Source organism: Aspergillus karnatakaensis (genome assembly GCF_047715665.1).
Source record: "Aspergillus karnatakaensis strain CBS 102800 unplaced genomic scaffold BJY04scaffold_4, whole genome shotgun sequence".
Taxonomy (NCBI): domain Eukaryota; kingdom Fungi; phylum Ascomycota; class Eurotiomycetes; order Eurotiales; family Aspergillaceae; genus Aspergillus; species Aspergillus karnatakaensis.
In genome coordinates, this window is record NW_027395716.1 from 538,754 (window position 1) to 561,658 (window position 22,905).

At 51.1% G+C, this 22,905-nt stretch overlaps 4 protein-coding genes across 4 annotated transcripts; 3 read left to right on the forward strand and 1 right to left on the reverse strand.

Annotated features, from left to right (window-relative positions):
- Positions 1-755: 755 nt before the first annotated feature.
- Positions 756-2,802, reverse strand: BJY04DRAFT_229345 (flavin-containing monooxygenase; the record flags this gene model as incomplete). Its single annotated transcript, XM_073719050.1, has 6 exons — positions 2,496-2,802; positions 2,374-2,434; positions 1,999-2,282; positions 1,285-1,959; positions 1,050-1,222; positions 756-1,004 (listed from the first exon to the last, which is right to left on the reverse strand). Exons 1-6 carry the CDS (start codon positions 2,623-2,625, stop codon positions 756-758), a joined length of 1,572 nt encoding a protein of 523 aa, XP_073576038.1. The 5' UTR covers positions 2,626-2,802.
- A 4,206-nt stretch (positions 2,803-7,008) lies between these two features.
- BJY04DRAFT_99648 (lytic polysaccharide monooxygenase AA11 family protein) lies at positions 7,009-8,982 on the forward strand. The gene is made up of 2 exons (XM_073721444.1): positions 7,009-7,207; positions 7,324-8,982. The coding sequence occupies exon 2, from the start codon at positions 7,452-7,454 to the stop codon at positions 8,697-8,699; it is 1,248 nt and encodes a 415-aa protein (XP_073576039.1). The 5' UTR covers positions 7,009-7,207; positions 7,324-7,451; the 3' UTR covers positions 8,700-8,982.
- Positions 8,983-10,713: 1,731 nt separating this feature from the next.
- BJY04DRAFT_99655 (60S ribosomal protein uL4) lies at positions 10,714-12,348 on the forward strand. The gene is made up of 4 exons (XM_073721445.1): positions 10,714-10,884; positions 11,024-11,118; positions 11,203-11,353; positions 11,427-12,348. Exons 1-4 carry the CDS (start codon positions 10,775-10,777, stop codon positions 12,187-12,189), a joined length of 1,119 nt encoding a protein of 372 aa, XP_073576040.1. The 5' UTR covers positions 10,714-10,774; the 3' UTR covers positions 12,190-12,348.
- A 7,151-nt stretch (positions 12,349-19,499) lies between these two features.
- Positions 19,500-22,541, forward strand: BJY04DRAFT_229347 (Zn(II)2Cys6 transcription factor; the record flags this gene model as incomplete). Its single annotated transcript, XM_073719051.1, has 3 exons — positions 19,500-20,492; positions 20,549-21,458; positions 21,519-22,541. The coding sequence occupies exons 1-3, from the start codon at positions 19,525-19,527 to the stop codon at positions 22,539-22,541; spliced, it is 2,901 nt and encodes a 966-aa protein (XP_073576041.1). The 5' UTR covers positions 19,500-19,524.
- Between the last annotated feature and the right edge of the window lie 364 nt (positions 22,542-22,905).

The window sequence follows — 22,905 nt, forward strand, 5'->3', positions numbered from 1 at the left end:
GAGTAACTGTCTCGTATCGGCGATGTCTTTCAAGATCAGATATGGGAGTAGACAATACTACTACTATATATCGGATCGGCCCTGTGCGCGCGGCTGTTCTGGGCGCGGCTTGAGTTGATGACGTCGGGAGTTTATCCCGTTCTCGGGAAGGTTACCCGACCGGAATTAATGTTGGCATTGGGTAACATATACTACTCTACGAGTCTGCATGAGTCTAGAAGTTTGGACTCATTTCCTGCTTATATGGGGAAAAGAAAAGCGTCACGTTTATACAAGAAGAAAACTCAAAGATACACGCGTAGTTACCGTGAAAGGTCCCTTCCGATGGGGTTTATATAGGGCAAATGATGGATCTCGGGGAATACAGACAGTGTTGCTGGTAGGGCTAAATGAAGTCTTTGAAGCTAGTTCTCTGGAAGAGCGATAAGCATCGAGTGCGAAACGGGGTTTTTGGACAATCAGGACAATCGTAGTTCAAAGGGAGACAGATTGTGGAGGACCTAGGACATCACTCAAGGTTTCAGTGCCAGTATTCGGGTCACGCAATGCTCACGATATGTTTTATACAGTACTGGAACGTTGAGCTTTACTCGTGCTTGCTATGCAGTACTAATATGTACAAGCCTTGAGCACTGTGATATTGGGATGATGCTAGACGCATATATTGCAATTCTTTCAACTCCAGCGATAGCCACCCGCTTTTTACTGTCTGTTACGGTAACCAAATGACAAACCTAGCATGTCCACCCACTCTTTCACAAGAGAGCGTACAACAAAGCGGCAAGAACTGTTGCAAGCGCCAGATACTCAATTGACGATTGGGACTGCTGGCGACTTTGTCCACGCTGAGTCAATGTTCGTTTCCAATCTAAATGCCGTGGGAAGCAACACCGGAAGTAGTAGTCCAGCTGCGAGCGTCTGTGGAATTGGCATGGCGGCAGTGTCAGCGGACATATTACCATACTATCAATAACTGGGGATACCCACGGATAGAGCGCCACATTCTGTTTGCCTTGAACATTATACCAGCTGTGACAAGTGGGAATAACTGTTTGATCTGTATCACGCCGGATGTCCTGGGTCCAGCGCTGTACCGCCTCCGGCTTGGGCTCTATTGCGCTGACGTCGCCGGTCAAAACAGGTTGGATCATGCGAAGTATATATTGCAAGGTGTTTTCAATCATCATGATTACTGACGTATGGCCAGTGAGAGTGTTTGGGCCTCCGACCAGCAGAAGTTGGGGAATCCGTCGTCTACCGCAGTGCACATGTAGGCGTGTGGACCGCCACGCATTGCCCATACATCTTGTAGGGTCATACCCTCGCGGCCAGTAATGTTCATATAGTGCTTCAGGCCGCTGATATCGAAACCTGTTGCCAGGATCATTGTATCAGCACTAAAGGTAGCTGCTTCCTGCAGTTCCGGGTCTGGTCCTAACATCAATACTTTAACCCCCTGGACTCCCACAAGACTGCCATGGGCTAGAGTAAACCGAGAATCATGCATGCTCTTTAGCCAGTCGCTGTCAACGACACGTCTTTTGCAGCCAATAGGGTAGCTCGGTCTTAGCATCGAGTGGTACTGCGTCGGAGCGTGTTTAACCATATGAGCGCACGATACGGTCTCGGCCTGCTCTCGCCCCTTCACACTCCCAGCTTTGAAAATTGTAAACCAATGCGTCTCAGCCACAAAGCATATGAGCATACGCATGAGAAAGCCTAGAAATGGAACAGCGCCGAGCACTCTGGGAGCCCACTTTGCGTATACTTCTTGCCCACCTGGTTCTTCCAGCCGGGGGATAACCCACGGAGGAGTTCGCATAATCTGCGTAACAGATTCAATGGCGGAGTTCTGCAGAATAGTAGGCACGATCTGGGCGGCGCTGCAGCCTGAGCCCACAACAACGATGCGTTTGCCGCCGAGGTTCACATCAGCTGGCCAGCGAGCAGAGTGAATGACTTAGCCGCTGAATGCATCAAGACCCTGAATCGACTGACTTGGCTCCTTGAGAATCCCGATTGCGCTGATGACGACTTCTGCTCGGATGATCTCCGTTCGCGCGGCAACGTCCTTTGTCGTTGAATGGGAGATGTGAAGTTCCCACTCGGAGGCGTCTGCCACCCATTTGACCGTTCTCACTTCGCTGGCGAGTTGGAACTTATCGGAGATTCCAGCCCGCTGGACAACGGTAACTAAATACTCAACAAAATCCGCCCCGGAAGGGTAAATAGTTTTCGACTGGTAGTTGGGAGCGAAAGAGAACGAGTACAAAGCAGTTCCTCTGTTACGACTTCAGCATTTACATTGTTTTTGGGACACTCGAATCACCTACACATCACACGCCTAGGCGAGCACGAAATGGGTCAGTGTACTGCTCAGCTTCGCTGAATAAGTTTCTTACCACTCCCGGATATCGATTTGTCCACCAGGTTCCTTTCGTCAGGTTAGAGGAGTATTTATCTAGCATACATGGAGCTTGAAGAGACAGACTTACCACCAATATGAGGTTCACGTTCGTAAACACGGAACCGCTCGATCCCGCGTTTCTTCAACAGGCATGCCGCCGCAATTCCACCAGCTCCAGCTCCAATGATGACAACTTGATAAAAGGTTGAAGAAGTCATGACCAAAAAGTCTTCGTGTTGTTAGTTAGAGGAAATGGGTAAAGAGGAAAGGGAAAGGTCGGGGGTCGAAAGAAATCGAGGGGTGAGCAGGTTCTTTGTGCGACACAAACGAATCCATATCTCTGTGTTGACTCGCGATGGCTGATCTCACCAACAATCAATCACAATCCTTTCAGCCATTCCAAGCTGACTTTATGGCTAGTCCGGGCAATCGTGATGCGACTTCAGTATAAGCGCATATAATGACACTTGCAGAACACGGAAGTTCAAATTATTGAGGCCACAAAGTATGGAGAGCTCACTAGACAGGATGTAACGATAAACCACCTTCTGTCACTACTCTTTGCTTATAGAATTGCTCTTCAGTAGAGCACACAAAGGATCAGTGCAATTTAGAAGCTGATTGGCAAGCATCTCGTTTGCGGCTTCCTCCCTGCATATAGTGCTCCTCGTTCCATACCAAACATAAACAACTCCGATGGCTTTCCGTTCGCGCTCTGTGTTGAGCAACCGGACTCTAAGTTGTCGCTACCTCACGTCTTAATATCGTCTATTTGATGCTCTGATTAGTGCTCTCAGCCCAATCAAGACAAAAGGATACACGGAACCTCTCATCGAGCTCGCCGAGAGAGGCTGAGGGCACCTTGGGCGGGTTGTGGACGCCGAGACGGGGTATATACGCATGATCTATATTTCCTGCTCAAAAGATTGAAAGGGAGAATCTGTTAAGTCTCTTGTTCGAAATAGCATGAGCAGATAACTCGGTCGACACTGATAAGGCAGGTCAGCAGCAAGAGCTCGACATGTTCAAAGCACATTGTATGTAGTCTTCCTCCCCATTGATAATCTCCTGTAGTAAACCTGAAGATAGCTTGGCCTTGAACGTGTTTATGTCGTCCAGTGTGTGCTTTTTCCGCCAAAGAAGACCCATTTTGCTCGGGCGCTGCGGCACATTCGCTAATTTTGAAGTGTAGATTTAGGTCCTAGATCTCGAAATCCTAATTGAGGAGTTTTGGCTCCTTCCCATCGGGTCGGTCTTTCCTAAATAATCTGGGAGCAGTCACCACAAGACTAAACAAGCGTTCAGCGATGAGAAATACGGTAAATAAAGGGCTGAGAAATACAGGATCCCTTCGTCCTCAGCATTGACCACTGGTGATGAGCCAGATCCAGTGGTGAGTCCGCTTGTCTCCAAGGTCGCCCACCGTTAGTATAGAGCGGCCGTCGCACCGCAGTTTGGTCTGATTTGGTCTTCGTAGACAAAATAAAATGCCTCGACGAATTCGCCGAGAGAATCTACGTCGCAATGCAGGAATGCACGACCTCAGTCATCTTTTCTTTCTGCTTGTAGCTTTCAGAAGCCCAGTATACTGGATTAGCAACAGACTTTGAGCTACGTCCCCTGTTCCTCCATAGTCTACGGTGAGAGGTATGGGTAGAGTAGCCGAAAGTATTAGCTCGGACGATAAGACCGGCGTGTGTATCTAGACTTTGTCTGTCAGCTTTCTCGGGCTCTAAGCTTTATCAGAGTCTAACTTGAGTAGCTCTAGAAATTGTAGGGACAACCCGAGGAGATTTTCCCCAGTACATAGAAACTTCCCCAGTACCTTACAGATATCTCCGTTTGGCTAGTGGGTTCGGAAATATTACCGAGCATCAGCACTGCTTTGTACTCAGCAGCGGATTGTGATAGAAGAACCTGATCGATAACCGTTCATTGCTGCTCAAGTGCTGGGCTGCAGATGTACAGAACGTGTGTTTCACCCAGGCGCTAATAACCTGGAATCAGGATGGCTTGGTTGTGGCTTGCATGAGTGTATGGAGGAGGTCTTGTGCTGTATCATGGTTCCGTTGAGAGGTTATACCATTCGGTGGGCTTCTCCATGCCCGCTCTGTGGTAAAGAGATATGTTCTCCGTTTCGGAAGGCTACAACAGACACAGCTCTGATGGCTCTGCTCGAGATATCGCTCAGAGGCAATATAAATGTTCTATTGGTTACACACAATCCTCAGGCCCAAGCTCTGTGGCCCAATCCCGCAAGCAAGGTGAGAGGACCTGTCAGGCACCCCATGCAGCCAGCGCAGCACAGCATAGCCGCCGAGCGCACCGCTCTCACGTCATGAGACAATATACTGGCCGAATCTTACCATCAAGAATAGCATATTCCTGCATGTGCCGGAATCTGACCTGGCGGGCAGAAGTATGACTGGCGAGCAGCAGCCGCGATGGTCAGCGAATAGCAGCGGGCTTATGCGACAGTATCATTCCGAGCTATTCGGCCTTCCGAAACCTTGCAGGTAGGACTCCTGTACAGGGTAAAGATGAAGTACCGCATGATAGATAATAGGGTAGTATTCAAGAAAAGCTTTGACTAAGGACTTGAAACTGAGGAGCACAAGGCGACTAGGTTTTTGACCTGAACTGAGGGCGTGGTGGTGGCTGTGAGTATTAGGTGGTTTCAAGACTCGGAAGTCTCTAGGTTGGGTTATTTTGAGAAGGTCGATTTTTTTCGGTCAGTTTCTCATGCTGTCCAAGTGGATGATCTTGGGATGGGGCCAGATGCAGGAGGAAACGTCTTTTCGATGCGGGGACTAAATCTACCTGAAACACAAAGTCGACCGAAGATCTCGCTTATTTATACAACTCCATCTAGCCATGCAGGGTTGCAATTATTACGTACCTCCAGTCCCATAGTAAATGAACGATCTCAGGAGCTGTTCGGGATATCGAGATGAATGCGGGGATTTTCGGTGCGAACCACGGATCATTAATTTGGTGTTTTTGATCTGAAAATTTGGTCGCCGGCATTCTCCGTCAGGTACACTTTCTTTGTTGTTGTCAGGAACACGAAATAGAGTTTGAATTTGCCGCCTTCTGTGTTGACTCCAGTCATTCGTAACTCGCAGAAAGTGTCGGTCAGCGTTCGCCGTTGACGTGTGTAAAGATATAGAGCACTGATTGGGTTTCTGACGTGGGTACAGCTTGCAGGGCGTTAAAAAGTACTGTTTTACTGGGCGTGGGCAGCGACGACGGCGTGGACGGGTGCTGTTCGCCACAGGACGACCCGCTGATTTGCGCGATGGTCGCTGCTGCAGCTGGTGAAATGCCCGAATGATGGTTGTTCAGCCACACTGAGGTGCTCCGTACTGGTCTGGTAACATCTTGCTTCTATTCTGGCACTCTCGCCGATGGCCGAGCAGACGCAGTTTCGGAATTTGGGGTCGGAGTTTTCCGCCTCAAGTTCCAGTCTGCGTAAGAACTCTTGTCTTGTGAACAGTGAGATTATTGAAACCGTGATCCTCCTGTCTGAGAAATGTGATGCGCAAGCCGGCCCAGCTGGCAATGTCAGTGGCTGAGGCTCTAGCGAGCATCGCCCCACCTCTCGCGGTCAGCGGCGAAGACATCGCGAATTCTGACTCCTCTGAGTCGCATGAATCAGATTCAAACTGAGAGGCCGACCAGAAAGCTGGACGACGTGGAGAACCTCATCGCTGAATTGTCCCCTTTCTTCATCTCGCACTCGAACTCATCGTAAAGGCAATGGATACACGTTACAAGCGACGGGGAAATTCGACGAGTCTAGAGCAAGTAGATTTACTCTGTTGATCATCTTGAGCAGTGTGACAATCTCGCTTGAGAGAGCGTTAATGAGGTGCAATATAGCCAACCATGGACGTGGATGAGCTTCCTTGGTGATGGGACCTGCTGAATGTAACTCAGGAGCTGGACGCCGAGTTTCAAGGCACACTGGCCGAAGTCTGTTGCCTCAATTCAGGAGAATTGTTGAGCTGGAAAAGCCGTTTAGAGTGCTGATTGGTGACAGATCAGCCGGTTCTTCAGCCAATGTGAAGCCGAAGGTGGACTGTTGTACCAGGCACTTGGTGCCTGGGGGGCCGATGGTGCGACACGCCCAGTCTCAGGGTCAAAGTCTGTCTGCGGAGAATTTCCTCACGTCATACAGCTGCATACAGCAGGAATGCTAGGAATTACCCCTGTCTGACACAGTAATTACGGTATGAGTGATTCCCGGTTGGACACAATTCTTCACGAGAAGTGGAGCGCTGAGCTGCTCGGTATCGGGACTAGTGCCCAATGCAGGCTAGCAGATATCACATGTGGTCGAATTACATCTTCATCTTTCGCTTTACACTCTCGAAGGATTCTCTGTGAGTCTGTGGACCTCTGATACTCTCTGTTTCATCTCAACCTAGATCATCCATTCGCGATGCATCTCAGGGTCCCTGATGGCCCACGATCTGCCACTCACCCCACCCCCCTTGCGCCTTCGTCGGCTAGCATCTTGGTCTGTGTGCTTGCGAGATGCCTGATATAAGACTCCCCCCGATGCCAATCCTATCGCCTCTCTCTCTTTTCTTCTTCATCACGCTGGAGCGTTTCGATCTTTTCAACTACATCTGTTCGACAGTTTACGGGCTAGTCCCTGTTTCATTCCTTCTACACAACTTTTGGTGCTCTTTGCCTGTGGCAGACACCGACATTCCTTTCCGGACTACGAAAAGTGACAACGAGCCTTTCTTGCCATCAATCTAGCAGACATTCAATCCTCTGCTTTCACGAAAGGTACTGCCTTCCTTTGAACCCTCATCTAATTGGATCATGCTCGACAACATACTACTATACGGAGTCATCAGCTGTGCACATGGACATCTTGAGTATTCAATCTAACTGTTCTGCAGACATTCATTGCCTCTTCGGATCCACCTGACTATATATACGTTCTGATACGTCTGGTACGATCAGAATACACATTCCTTCAACTGTCGAACATTTCAAAGTTGTCGAATCTCTCCCGAGTTCATTCAAAATGATCTGCAAAACCTCTCTTGTTGCAGCAGCCTTGTTTGGCGCCTCCCTTGTCAAGGGACATGCTATCATGGTCAATCCTGTTCCATACAACTTCAAGTCGTGGGACAACTCTCCTATCCTTGAGGACGGAAGCAACTTTCCCTGCAAGGAGACCGACTACACCGTCACAACTGAGAACTACCTGGCAAAGGGTCAGACCCACCACGTTGAGTTCCAAGGTGGTGCTACTCACGGTGGTGGCTCTTGCCAAATCAGTATCACCTCCGACCGTGCTCCCACCAAGGACACCCAGTGGAGCGTCATCAAGTCGATTGAGGGTGGCTGCATGGACACCAATGAGGGTTCTGACAACCTCGGTAGCTCTGCTGCCATGAAGACTCCTTTCTCTCCCGGCTTCACCATTCCCGACAGCTTCGCGGAGGGTGAGTATACTCTTGCCTGGACTTGGTTCAACCGTATCGGAAACCGCGAGATGTACATGAACTGCGCCCCCATCACCGTGACCGGTGGTTCTTCAAAGAGATCCGAGGTTTCTGTCGTTGAGAAGCGCCAGTCGGAATCTTTCCCTCCTCTCTTCATCGCCAACATCAACGGCTGCAAGCTAAAGGAAACCAAGTCCGTCCGCTTCCCCAACCCCGGCTCCGACGTCGAGTCCATGAACGAGGCCAACCTCCTCGAATCCGGTGCCGATGTCTGCAACGAGGGTTCACCCACCTGGGGTGATGCCGGCTACAGCAGCGGTGGTGGCTCAGCTCCTGAGCCTACCGCATCCGAACCAGCAGCTACCTCAACCACCGAGCCCGCCGTGCCAACCACCACTGCTTCACCCTCAATCAGCGTCGGTATTGGCGCAGGCGTGAACGTCCCCGACTTCACCACCACAACCGCACCCGAGCCCGTGCCCACCCAACCCACCGAGCCAGTGGTCACCCAGCCAACCCCTACGACCTTCACGTCCGTTGCTCCCGTCCCGACCTCCGCCCCTGCCCCCAGCGCCCCCTCAACCTCCGGCGCACTCTCCGGTCCCTGCACCGAGGAAGGCGAATGGCACTGCATCAGCGGGTCCGCCTTCCAGCGCTGCGCAAGCGGCAACTGGACCGAGGCGCAGGCTCTCGCCATGGGCACGGAGTGCACACCCGGCCAGAACAAGAACTTCGCCGTCAAGGCGATCGAGATCAAGTCGCGCATGATGAAGGAGAAGCGGTCTCGCCGTCTCGCGCACGGCCATGCCAAAATCCACTCATAGATTCCCTGTCATCCGCTGGCTCGGGTGGCACGGTCCTATCTATGCGTGCTTCCATTCCTTTCCACGACAGTACATCGCAGTACTGTAACGGACCCTTTTGATGAACTCAACCCTTCCATTCGTTTCATGTATTTACATTTTTTCTGCGACGGTGTGTGACTTAGCATAAGCATACAAGGGATGGGATAGGAATAAGGAATATATACACGGCATTGGGCTCTAGATACCATACATACATACCATACGATATCGAATCTGACTTTCGTTTGGATCTCTTTTCTCATGACTGTCTTCGAAGCTCAGACCTCGTCGTTGTAGTAGCTCTGTAACTCTAGTTGAAACAGGAGTGAGCACTGCCACGGGCGTAGAGCATGGCATGGCAGCCAAGATCGCCTGGCGAATCTGGAAACCTTCCCCGGACACAGGATGGATCCATGGGCGGGTGTACTTCCCGATTTACTCTGGAGGCCTGAAGGTATACGAGCTCAGCCTCGATTGAAGAAGGCGGATTTGTATCATTTTTATTTAGTGCAAAATATTCGTTTTAGTGAGAGCAAATAGACCTGATACTCTGTTTACATTTACTTACTGGCTCAATTTTGTTGACGCTATCACCATATTCTTGTCTATTATTCTTCTGATGTGTACGGGAGCAGAGACTATGGTCCCCTTTTTTCAACCTCAACTCCAACCTCAACCTCCTACCGGGGCTATCTTAGAAAATACACAAATTCAAAGTTTGTTCGAACTCTCTATGATTCTATTAGATCTATATTCAGGATTCGAAATCCTGTGTCGCAAGTCCAGATGTTCTTCGGCAAAGATATATATAACTGTCAAATAGCACACTCAGCCCTTGCAAACCACAAACCTCTCCCTATACCCTAGGTAGTCAACGATTCGATTCGAAATTTCGTCAATACTAACTACGGTAGTATCATCAGTCCATCATTTTCTTTAGCTATCTCGTATCGCGAAGCTCACTTGCAGAAATATCCTTGTAAACTACACAACTCGTGCCCTGATGTCGACGCTGTCCCTGATCTGTCTTACCTAAATATGCTCGAGAATTGGAGTTTTGGTATCCTACCTGATGCTTGTCTCACTGCGTTGCAGAGTTTTGCCGATGATCCATTCGAACTACGGGATCGGACATGGATAGATTTCATCCTAGTAGAGCATACACGGCGCCTGTTCCCCAAATCCATGACCATCAACCCAATTTTAGACGGGATGGATATCTTAAACACCACCAGTTCCCATTAGGATCTCACCTCAGCTGCCATAGTAGAGCTATCGCGGAGTGAGGATATACCTGTCCTGGTCAGGATTGTGCAATTTATCGTAGGAAACAGCATGGAGAGGGAAGTAAGACGCTTCTGCGTGCCGTTACGTTTGCAAGTCAGCGGAGGTGGATTGATGATCAAGTTTCAAGGGGGTGAATAGCCCTAGCTGTTGTGTTTGAGGAAATGCTAATGAGACTCATAGTCCGGCAAGATCGTCAGTGGCCCTGGGGTGGCAGTGGTGAGGGAGAAGAAATGGCGGGAGGTTGGAGCTGTTTTGAAGAGGGAATCCTGAGCTGCGGACGGGGCATTGAAGCTGAGATAGAAGTCGGAGTTTATTCTATGCTTGTGCAGTATGGATCTGGTGATAACATAGTGTACATCAACTAAGATTACCATTGGAAGGCACTGCAACTTTGGCGTTGTATCCAAGGTCGGTTCCTTTCTGTCTGAGATTCAGAACTTCATTCTGGCAGACACAAGAGTCAGACTGTGATGAATACGAGTCCCGTAATGGAAATATACTTCACCTGCAGACGGACAAGCGAACTTGTAGATTGAAAGCAAATCGAAATTATCCAGATTAGGCGCGGCCTGAGGCATATGAGTCTTAATGTAAGGCCGCAACAACCGCCAAGCCACGCTAGCCCAATCAGTCCCAGGGCTTAGGGCACTCCCGCACAAGCCAGGCCGGCCCGCCAAACTAAGCGAAAATTTCGACCAGCACCGCTCATCGAGAGAGACTTCGATCCGCAACCTCGAAAGACGACAACCAGCCTCACGTCGACAACAATGGCCTCTCGTCCTACCGTCTCTATCGCCTCCGGCGAGGGCAAGCCCACCGGGGCTACCACCCCCCTCCCGGCTGTTTTCGCTTCGCCCATCCGTCCTGATATCGTCCAGTATGTGCCAACTTTTGTTTTTCGCGTGGGAGAAGGAGATGCTTGAGGGGATTGTGGCTGGATATGCGAACTCTGCAACACAATGGCTTTGGCGGATACAGTAGAAAAGGGAGAAAACGGGCTGACGGTCGAATTACAGGCAGGTTCACACCGGTATCGCGAAGAACAAGAGACAGCCCTACGCCGTGAGCGAGAAGGCTGGTGAACAGACCTCCGCTGAGTCCTGGGGTACCGGTATGTTGGTCAACACGCTACAATGCCGATAGGCAATTGCTTGGAATATCGAGTTGGAGTGCTGATTTGAATTTTCAACACCAGGCCGTGCTGTCGCTCGTATCCCCCGTGTGTCCGGTGGTGGTACTCACCGTGCTGGTCAGGCTGCGTTCGGTAACCAGTGCCGTTCCGGTCGCATGTTCGCTCCCACCAAGGTGTGGCGCAAGTGGCACCAGAAGGTGAACCTTGGACAGAGGTATGATAGAAATCTCAGCTTCAACGTGAAGCAGAAGCGACGCGAGATCACGGAAAAACTAACACCAAACCAGGCGTTTCGCTACCGCCTCCGCCCTGGCCGCCTCCTCCGTCCCCTCCCTCCTCTTCGCCCGCGGCCACCGCATCGCCTCCGTCCCCGAAGTCCCCCTCGTCGTCGACTCGGCCACCTTCTCCAACGCCGCGATCGCCAAGACCAAGGCCGCCGTCGCCCTCCTCCAGGCCGTCGGTGCGGGCCCCGAGCTCGTCAAGGTCTCCAAGTCCCGCAAGCTCCGCGCTGGTAAGGGTAAGCTGCGAAACCGCCGCTTTCGCGCCCGCCGCGGTCCCCTCGTCGTCTACAACCCCGAGACCGACGGCAAGGAGCTTGTCCGTGCCTTCCGCAACATCCCCGGTGTTGAGACCTCCTCCGTCTTCAGCCTCAACCTCCTCCAGCTCGCCCCCGGTGGTCACCTCGGCCGCTTCATCGTCTGGACGTCCTCCGCTTTCGAGGCCCTGGACACCGTCTACGGCACCACCACCTCCCCCTCGGCTCTCAAGAAGGACTTCCTCCTGCCCAGCAACCTGGTTGCCAACGCTGATCTGGCCCGTCTGATCAACAGCTCTGAAATCCAGAGTGTGCTGCGCGCGCCCAAGGGTGAGGCCCGCACCAAGCGTGCCAACGTCCAGAAGAAGAACCCGCTCCGCAACAAGCAGGTTATGCTCCGTCTTAACCCTTACGCTGCGGCGTTCTCCAAGGAGAAGCTCGGCCAGAGCTCCGTTGAGGGTGGCAAGCCTGAGGCTCTCAACGAGGGTTTCCTCAAGACTCTCCACGAGGAGTAGATGTTGGTCGCTTGGCGTCTTTCTTTAACCTGATGTGATGTAATGTCGATGGCTGGTCTTTTTAAAAACGGTAGCAATTAGCAAATGAAGGGATTTGCAAATACCCATGGTTGTTCTTTTGTTAGTAGTGTTCTCGAGATGACGATTCAGAGTTCCGAGCATTTTCATTGTTTAATGTAGATGTTCTAGTCTGATGTATATTGAGGTAGGTAGAGGTTGTCTGTGACCTGCCTCGGTCTGACCAGCCTCATTGTTAATGCATTGCATTGCATAACTGTGCACAGCAGGACTCGACATCAAGCTGATAGTCCATGATGCCACCGTCCGAGACAACAGCAAGACAAAGAAGACCTCAAACCTCTGATGTTGAGTCCATAGACTCGAGTCAGGACGAAGTCGACTCGCCCTCTGGACTAAACTCGCAAGGATGCCTCAGTTCAGACTAGCCTCCTCGACCACAGCACTAGAGCCGATGCTATAATTTCACCGATGTCTGCCACTGGACAATCGCCGTCGGCTAATCTCATACTACTGCATACTTACGCTGTAGCTTGCCTGTCAGCGTGGCATTTGCCTCTACACGGTTCGATAAGAATTCGACCTTAAAATTCGTTGATTAGCATCCCGAATCCTTGGACGGAATGTCGGGAGTTACATCCAGGTCTCAGATCGAGCCCCTACTACCAAAGCAGGATTCCCGGTCAGTCCACTTCGTTGTGCAGGCGGTATAATCGGAGAAATTGGAAACGGTGAAGGGAGTTCCTCCGGGTGGCGACACACCACGACGAAGCCATGCGAGGTAAGATTGTGATATTCCCGGCCTCGGGTGTCATACTGTCTTCTCTGAATTTCTGACCGAGCTCTGCACTCGGTCTAGGAGGTGACCTTCATCGGCCGAGCCGGATACAGCGGTCCGACCCGGTAGAAACCTACCAGAGAGGTAGGAGGAGTTGGCGGACACGTCAAAGGATTCAGTTAAAGAGACATCGGAAAGGTGCGGGCTGAAGTGTGCCACTCACGTCTATTTCCATATCGTGTCCGAGTTCTCACAAGACACGAAAAGAGCTGCCCGGCTGGATACTTCAACCATGATCATTGTCCGCTCCATGCTACAGGTACATCCGAGTGGACTCAAGGTCTGGTCTTGAGAGGCTCGCCTGCCGATAGTTTGGGTCATCTGCCGTGTATGCCTGCACTGTTGGAAGCCTTCCAGAATTGCGCACAACGCGGTTCAACATAATGAACCCGCACGGCAGGTAGTAAGGGGCTGGTTATTCTTGCTCCTTGACAATGCGTGGAAGGATGAGAAAGTGGATCTGGTACAAGAGGATTCTCATCAACTTCCATTGGTCATCGAACTAGCGATGGGGAAAGATGTCAGGCCGTCTCTTGTGTCAAAGCAAGAGTCCGTCTGGAATTCCCAGTTGGCCAGCCGGGCCTATAGCCGGAAGATGGGCGTTAGGGTACGGTCCGCCGCTCATCTCGGCTCTCAACGCTTGGGCTTCACGATTGCCCTGAGCTAGACCAGGTTGCGACTAGGGCACTAACGAACCGGCGTATTGCATCACTTTCTTGTCTTTGCCGATCCTGGATGGTCGACTGGTGAAAGACGTTGACACGGAATGGGAATGAGGAGTCCAACTGGGAGAGCGGCGAATTAGTTGAGAATAAACAAGTAACGCCGTTCGAGAGAATGCTTAGTTGAGCTGGTATAACCAGGGAAGTGAGGATCGCCAACTAGGTGGGACGTCGCTCCACTTTGGCGTGTCGAATAGGAGAATTGATTATTGTATGACGCTTGCATATCCATGGTCCTCCTGGTTCTACACCCGGTTTCTGCCCTTAGTTAATTGTGCCTGTTGCGAACTGGGACGGTTTAGGAGGAAGCACAGCTACCCATGAGTCAACGCAAGAAAGGAATGCGAGATGCGGGCACCCGGGCCGCTGAAGTCGCCACAGCCATCTGGTATCGCTTGAGGCGCTAAAAGAAAGCAGAAAGACCTGGCCTTTGTGGGGTGCGACGAGGATTGAGCTCCTCGCATGTCAAGAGCGAATAGGTGGCCGCACATTCGTAGACTGCCAAGAGTCGAAGGATGTGGGAGACTAACGCCAGACATTAGTACCGTTCGAGCAAGCGAGGCCATATTTTCGGTAGTCGGTACTTGATTAGATCAGAGCCCGCGCATGGGGAACCCTGTTCGTCAGATTGAGGGGTTGTGAACCGCCCCTGGCCCTATATTAAAGACCAAGACATCAGTAATTTATCCGGTGCCCACAGACAAACCGCTCAGAAGCGGTACACCAATCATCGCCTGCCAATGCGAGTTATGACCGACTGTCAAAAATAGACCGAAATACATACCAAAGGATTCTCAACGAGTTCTCAGACGGCCATTGACTATCGGATGAGTTTAGCTTGTGTGCTTAGGATTGGCGTTGTATTGACTCGGTTGTGCAAGGCGGGAATGGCACGCTATACGGCGCATTATCCATCTTGTAACAAGCGTACTGCTGGACCCCGATCCTTGCAATTGCCGCAGCTTTTCCCGTCCACTGTAGCTGCCAACAATGCCAATGTTCAATATTTCCACTACCAGTCAACAAATTGCGCAAGCGAGCTTGCGAAGAAGAGACAAGCGGCCCGGCGCTGCTGTTCTGTAGAACAACTGGTTTTGAAGGACTCAACGGAAGCTGCGGAAGAAGTGACCAACGGACTCTGCGGGGTTTTGTTGCGCGCTGTAAGCCTTCTATTTCACATGAGTTTCCGTTAATGCAATAGGAGAGGGGGGGCGGATGTAGTAGACGCTCCTATACTTACCACGGGTGGGGAGAAAGGGACTTTACCTTGTTTTTCGGCGTACATCGCAACCCAAAGCCCCGAATAACATGGTGTGATAATGCCTAGCACGAGAAATGTGAAAGTTTCCGGCGGTGGATTTGAGCGGGCTCATGGCCCCGTAAAAGGCGTGGGAGTCTCGATGCAGTCAGTGGTCGAATGCGATCCCCTTTGCCCAATGCAAATTAGGTACCTAGCTCAGACAAGGTATCCCGGTTGGCTGGGCTTCTGATAATGGGAGAGTAGCAACACACGATGTAAAAGCAAGGTGGATCGACAGAAATGAATCGTGTGCAGGTAGCAAACAGGGGTTTCCTGACATGGAATATGGGGATACGAAGTCCGCGTCGGTCTCGCCCTCTACCCAAGAAACTGCGATAGAGAGAGAGAGACAGAGGAGAGAGGGAGGAGATGAGATGAAGCTGGAGGCTGTCGAGATGCCCACCTGCAAAGCCGTTTGTGTTCCCAATGAGGAAAGCACGTGAGGATTGGAACATAGCAGCAGCACATGACGTCGCTCTCATCCTCCTCCCCAGAGCGATACTGAGGGATTTACTGTCTGAATACTCCGTTCAAGCCTTATGAAGACCCGGTGACACCGCTGCTGTCACCCATTTCCGCCCGAGGAGACTGTGGCACAGACAGGGACCATGCGTCATCAGTGACTGCAATCCTTCGTTAGCTACAACTCGCGCATGCAGCTCCCGCGGCAACCTACAGCTCGATCATCCCCGGCCTCGTAACTCCGCAGTTGCAAACCGAAATCTGGCCTGGATTGAAACTCTGCATGTGCTCTAGCGGTCGGTGTCTGCAGTTGATGAGCCCGTCACGAATCAGTTCTCACGATACTAGAAGCCAGGGGTTGAAAGTGACAATGATCTGCCTGCGAGTAAACGAAGATCCTAGCCGTTTGATCGGTAAACGAGATGGGTTGGACTTACGAAGCATACTGTAGACGGTATTGTGATGCTCTGGCTTGCTTTCTCCTGCAGATTCCCTTTAGTCCGACATTCCACAGGCACCATGCTAAGGAGCGAGTGCCTGGAAAGACCGACCCTACCTTTGGCCGTCGGGGTCTCTACCGTTTCTGAATTCCGCGCCGTTGAGGCGGACCAGTCCTATCGGAGTCGAACCAGATGATTCAGACACCAACTGTACAGGGTCATGGCTGGTTTTACCTAGCGCTAAGCCGCACGCACCACACGCGGCAAGCACAAACCCAGTTCAGTTTTAATCCAGCCCGTCAGCTCCATAACGAAGGAATCAACCTTTAGTCTTCTCGAAGGATTGCGAGCACAGCAGCATAATTGATTGGCGTGGGCGGTACTTTCTGGCAATGATCGAAGTCACCACTCACCCAGATTTTGTGTCTTTATACCTCCGTACCGAGCCTAGGTCCGAGCGGCGGCTGGGAATTTGAAGGAATCATCGCAGAAAAGCCGTCCTTTCATTCGACGACTCATCCCGACAGGGCTTGGGGGAGGGGATGGGGAACCTTGGTCGTGATAGGACGAGCAATCTCGGTATACGCACGGATAAATTGGATCTCGACTCACATCGCACCAATGGCCTCGCAGGCGGAGATTTTCCTCTTTGCTAGAAAAATGGCGACCCTGCGCAAACTGACACATGCCAATACTAGGGACTCAAGAACTATCGCCGAAGTAGGAATTGTTGTTCTATTCTCAGTATTCTGCAGCGGGATGTACGACTTATTGAACGACAAAGGAAGGAAGGTCGGTCGATGGGGACTGGGATGGAAACAAAGATACTAATAATAAAGAGGCTGCAGATCTGATCGGCCGAGCTTGAGACGCAGCGAGTCGGTAGTATAAAGAAACTCAAAAATTGGGAGTTAAACATGGATGGTGAAACCGGGAGTCAGTCTCACCGTCTTGCTGCGCGTGCACTTGGGAGTCTACTTGCAGGAGTCATGTTGCCAATCGTGTCTTAGCGCAGCCAACCCTGTGAACGATGAGGACGAACTGAAAATGTCGTTGCCGTCTGGGTGGACTCGGAGAAATTGTATGTATAGAGATAAAACAGATATCCACACTGCTCGAACGCTTCGACGCGCATTCTTCCCTACCCCACACGTAACTGAAGCTTCAAACTTCTACGGCAGCTCGGTAATGAGGTATGATCGCATATCGGAATCCCGCAGCATCATCTCTGAGTCTGTGGGCCTGAGTAAGAAGCAATGACTCCGTGAAGACATTTGGTTACTTTGATTACGCGATAAACACGCCGATTGTACAGTCAGGTTGGTTGGTATACCTCGATGATCGACACGCTGGGCGAGCCGCCAGAAACGAAATGAAAGGAGCTCAGACACCACGGGATGTTGGCTATCCTGACATCGAGACAAGCCAAAACAAGGTTATTCTCAAATGCCGTTCCGAGGAAGCCAGATAGCTAGCTCCTGCTTCTCCTATGGGCTTCGGCCAGGGGACTAGGGGAGTCGAAAGGATCGTTTGAAACGCCGTCAGAAAATCCTTCTTGCGGGGCGCAGGTGGAACTCAAGGCATTCATTCCCGAAGCGAAATGAATCCTGAAAAAGCAACGCCAGAAGGATTTTGAAGAGGAGAAAGCACAAGGCTGAAAGGAAGATCGTTAACAGCGATGTCTATTACTCAACCTGAACTGAACTGTCAGTGAGGAGGCGAAACTGGCCATCCATTGGGGCAAACTCGTCCAGAGGTGGAATTACCTACTGAAACACTACCGGTTTGAGTATAGCAGTAGAATAACCTTGAATGCTTCATGGTATTTCCGGCATGGTTCGTCTGGTGAAGAGAAGTAGAATCACAGACACAGGTTGAGAGGCCAGGAGGACCAGGAGGAGCTCCCCCGTGAACTTGTCCCCCTCCGCATTTGTCTCTCTCTCTCTCTCTGCCTCCACCACTCACACCACCCTAATCCTTCGTTTTTCTTCTGCTCGCCTTTCCCTCGGTCTCTGTCTCTCTCTCTCTCTTTTTTTCTCTTGTCGCTCAAGCCTAATCCGTCTTTCGTTGCTTAATTCTCCCGTCTCTCTCGTGTCCTTCTCCGCCCTCCCCCTGTCCCCTGCAGGGTTCTTGTACCAGGGCATCCATATCCTACAGCGTCACAGTCCACCATTTGCCTGGTATCTCCAGCTCACCCCGCCTCTTAAACCCAAAATATACAAGTAGCTATCCTGGCAGCGAATCGCTGATCATCGTTCTTAGCCTTGTCCCATCAAGATTTTGCCGCCGGCATGACATCCTTCCTGGCATTCATTGTTCCCCGTTAGCGGCTCCCCTCACCATCTTGCCAGCATCTGCAGTCGTCAATCCAATAAGCTGTCTACGAGCGGCTCCTCATTGTTGGCTGCTGTGCGTCTCTTGTGAGAGCACTGAGACCGGAGCAGAACTTGAAGAATTGAAGAAAAGCAAATTAATCGCAATATTAATAGCTATAGCCCACCTTGTCACCACCCCGGTCTGCCATTCGCCTATTCCTGGTCCTGGACGCGGAGCCTACTGTCTGTCGACAAACGGGCGCATTTCACTGCTTTTCCCTTTCTTGTCCATGGTCCCCGAGTCTTTTCACCCTGCGTCTTTTTGACCCTGTTGCCATCTGCAGCCCACAAGCCACCACCACTCCCGTTACTTTGTTGTTGTTTTTTTTGTGTAAGAGCTACCCGCTCGGTGACCTGCCCGTTTGCGGCTTGACATGATCTAAGATTGTTGGTCGAGCTCGAGTCCAATACCAGATCTGAGGGGGCATTCGTTGTTCAAAAGCCCGGGGGGGTCGACTGGGATCCTGCAGCGACCCTGGTATGGGGGAGCTCATTCCGGGAAAGAAACAAGACGAAAGAGTTTCAGAGCCGTTTGCGCCATGAGCCTTTGCCTTTAGATCTTACTTCGGTCTCCACCCGCGCTGGTCTTTTCCATTCTTAGTGTACTGGAGCTTTGAGTAGATCTGCGTGGCAAAGGACACTGCTCTGGCAAGCCTTCCTTTATTGGTCCTCTGCTTTCTGGGCAAATCGACTCTTAACCGGTATCACGTTCCCGTCCATGCAACGAATTATATACCGAGCCTTGACCTGAATGCTGCCTTATCTTGGAACGGGATTCCAGGCCTCGACCCGACTACCTGGTTGGCAGTCTCATACATCCACCTTACTTATCACCTCCAACCTCTCGCCTGAGCATACAAAACCACTCTCGACAAATCCACCATCACAGCCGGGAGAGGAAGAGAAACAGAGGTATGTACCTATCCTGAGCAGTCAGGCTTACTAAAGCATGGCCCAAGAGCCCGATCACAGCTAACTCTTTACTTGCCAGCTAGCCACAATCTGGGCCAGGACACAACCCAGAATTTGATTCTGGTGTTTCGAGGTATTGGTGGAACCACACAGTTCCACGACGAAGTCTAATTTTTATTGTGGAACGATCTCATTTCACTTGGTTAGAGCGCCAGCTCTTCGCACAGTGCACACGGCTTCCGTACTTCCCAAACGAACCGTAAACGCAATGTCGTCAACCTACTATATTGGGCCTTTCGGGCGTATGTTACCTGTTGCCGATGGTCCCACGGAGCAAGAACCGGATCGTCCAGCTAACCTGTCAGTTCCGGGCTCACACCCATATCAACTACCTCCACCCCGCACTTCAGCTCCATTGCAGTTTGGGACAGATCCGTTTCTACGAGCACGAAATCGAGGCGAAAGGATTGATGATGGGGAAGAGTCTCCAGGGTATTCAAGAAGCCCAAGCTATCAGTCAACGAACGAACAGCTTCCCTCAGTCAGCCAGCTTCTTACCCCTACCGCGCAATCCAGCCGGTCACCCTCACCCTATAATCCTCGGGCTTTTGGGATTATTTTACCCCCCAATGATGTTGGAGAGTCATCAGAACGACTGCGTCAACTTGAATCCGGCTCTCGTCATCTTGAAACACGACCGAGTGTCTACGAAAGCTCTAGGGCACCCTACAATTCATCACCCTCTTCGCAATCCCAGAACCTACCTCCTATATCCCACATCTCCGCCCACGCTCTCGGACGTGATGCCTCCACATATATGCCTTCCACCTCAAATTCATCGTATTCACCCTATCGTCCAAACCTGCTCCACCGTCATAGTGGCGATATCCACGACAGACATACCACAGCAATCCCACCACCTGAACTGGCCGACTCGAGCCCCTACAATGTTCCAGGAAAGGCACCAAAACCCCAAGTGCGCCCACACGTTGTCGATGAGAGGTATATTGAAGGAGAAGGCTTATGTTACATATATGCCGACGGCTCGCATTGCCCTAAACTGATTGACGGCATGCCAGTTAACGCTAACTGGGGTATCACAAAAGCCGGCAAACCACGGAAGCGGCTAGCACAAGCTTGTCTTACCTGTCGGGAGAAGAAAATAAAATGCCACCCAAACTTGCCAAAATGCGACCAGTGCCAAAAGTCGGGAAGAGAGTGCAGATTCGAGAGTGCGTAAGTATTGACGGATAAGGAGCTTGCTACAAATCTTGATCACTAATCCTTTGCAGACCCCGAGGCCACCGCGCGGTATCAAGAGCGTCCCAATTTGCGAGAAAGTACGACATGAGAGATTCAGCAATAGGAGATCCTAACAATGCAGGTACCTCCAGTTCACTATATTCTATTGCGAGGGCTTCCGAAAGCTCTACTTCCCTTGCAGGCACAAATTCGCAGTCTCCATTCTCTGATGACTCTATGCTTACGCCTTCTGCTGTGGATAGCAACCATGAGAAAAATCCCGATTACGAACAGTACTATGCAGCAAGACCACAGCACGTTGGCGGTGGTCAAGAACATAGGCCAACCCGCTCGATGGACAGCACCACCTCAGCTTCCTCAGACTACTCCGAGATATTGACTGAAATTGAGGATCTAGATGCCCATGACCCGCTGGCGAATGACTGGCGAACAGATCCTTTCACTATCGATTTGGAGCTTTCCAGTCATCTCACGGAGGCGTACTTTACTTTCGTGAACGATCGATTATATTATATGTTCCCGCGCAGACGGTTTCTCCTGTGGCTAAGAACGTGCCATACGAAGTCTCTCGATGATCATATGCTTATCTACTGCATTATGGCGCTGGGCTCTGTCTTTTCAAACCGACCTGACAGGATGGCAGCCATGAAGCGTTACTCTCGTACCGCTAGGTATGCGCTCGAACATAGTCAGCACAGCCTCTCTCTACAACTCGCCCAGAGCCGCATTATTATGAGCCTCTGGTACTATGCGATAGGCGCTCTTGTGAAATCTTGGGATTGTGCAGGTGCCGCTGTGCGGATAGTTTGTGGCCTGCGTTATAATGTCGAAATGGGTGGTGTCATTGTTGACCAAACCCAACCGTGCGAATACGGCCTTCATCCTCAAGCTTTGATTGAATGTCGACGGAGGACATTTTGGATTGCCTTTTTGATGGACGTGAGTAGCCAGACCCAATTCCAGTCGTCTTCTGCGCACGCATGTCTAACCAAAACGCAGCGTTTATCCTGTTTCTATGCACCCTCAACAACCTTCATCTCTTCGCAGACGGCATTCTTACGACTGCCCTGCCGAGAAGAAATCTACGAGGCGCAGGAATATACCACGGTACCCTTTTTCCAAAGCTTTCTCAACAAAGATACCACGACCGATGACCACGAACTGTTCGACCTCAGCGCTATGGCGCTACTAATAGACGTGATATCCATCTGGGGCGACATCTCCGACCATGTGTTCCGGCTAACCCTCATCCCAGCCGAATCGTACAACAAACTCTTCGAAGGATTCTACAATACCATGGTCCGCCGATCTGACCAGTGGCTCTCGCGGCTCCCAACCCACCTCACATTCACCGCAGTAAACCTCGACCGAAGCATGCAAGGCAAGAAAGTCGACCCGTTCATCTCCATCCACCTGCTCTACCACGCAGCACTTCTTAAACTCAACCGCTACAACCGCTCGCAGCTCCTCCAGCCTGGAAGTGCAAAGCAGTACGTTCACGCAGCCAGAAACCACGCGGCAGAGATCCTCCGCACTGCTCTCGCCCTTATTCGCTACGTTTCCGAATACGATACCTCGCAGCTCGCCACCGACCCTGCTACCCCGAAAGGCAGCCTATTAAACCCGTTCCTCGGCTACGTGATCCTTTCCGCAGTCGATGTCCTCAGCGCTGGAGGCCTTGTCATCGATCTACCCGAGTGCATAGATCTGATCCGAGGCGGGCTCGAGGTCGTCCGAGAACTCAGCTACTACTGGGGCAGCACGAAGCCACTTGTCTCCCTTATCGAGTTGCGTCTAGACGCAATGATCGAGGCAAACGCCCACCTGTCTGAGGGTAAAGTGGCATTCTTCCTAGATGGGCCTTCCTTGGATGCCCAAGTGCAGAACGGCGTTCAGAGACAGGATCTCTCGCATAACGAGGATCTGATGTATGGAGGACTGTCTAAGGAACAGCTGTTTAATGCTTTTGGCCTTGTAGATGGGCGGTTTGAGGCTAGGAGTGTACTGTGGATTAGGCCTTGACGGTGAGAGTATGACAGGTTATATTCGCCTTATGCTTGCTCTTGAGTGTATGGTCTGAGTGTATGGTCTGAGTTATGGTTGTGGTTAAGGTTATGAGATATGTATCAAAATTTTTTTTTCTTTCAAATATCTAGTCTTGGGTATTGCCATGGATGCTTCTAGGACGCTGGTTCATCTGATGCTTTGGAGTAAAGTGGAGGCAGATGGTCAGAATTGCCATTGATGATGATTATCTTGTGAAAATAATGAGGAGATGGCATGGGCTGTATATAACGATGTTTACTTCTACTAGAACAGCGAGGGATCTTGGCTCTACTTGCATTTTGCCAGAGCTTAGCCCATTAGCTCTCGAACTCATGTAGAG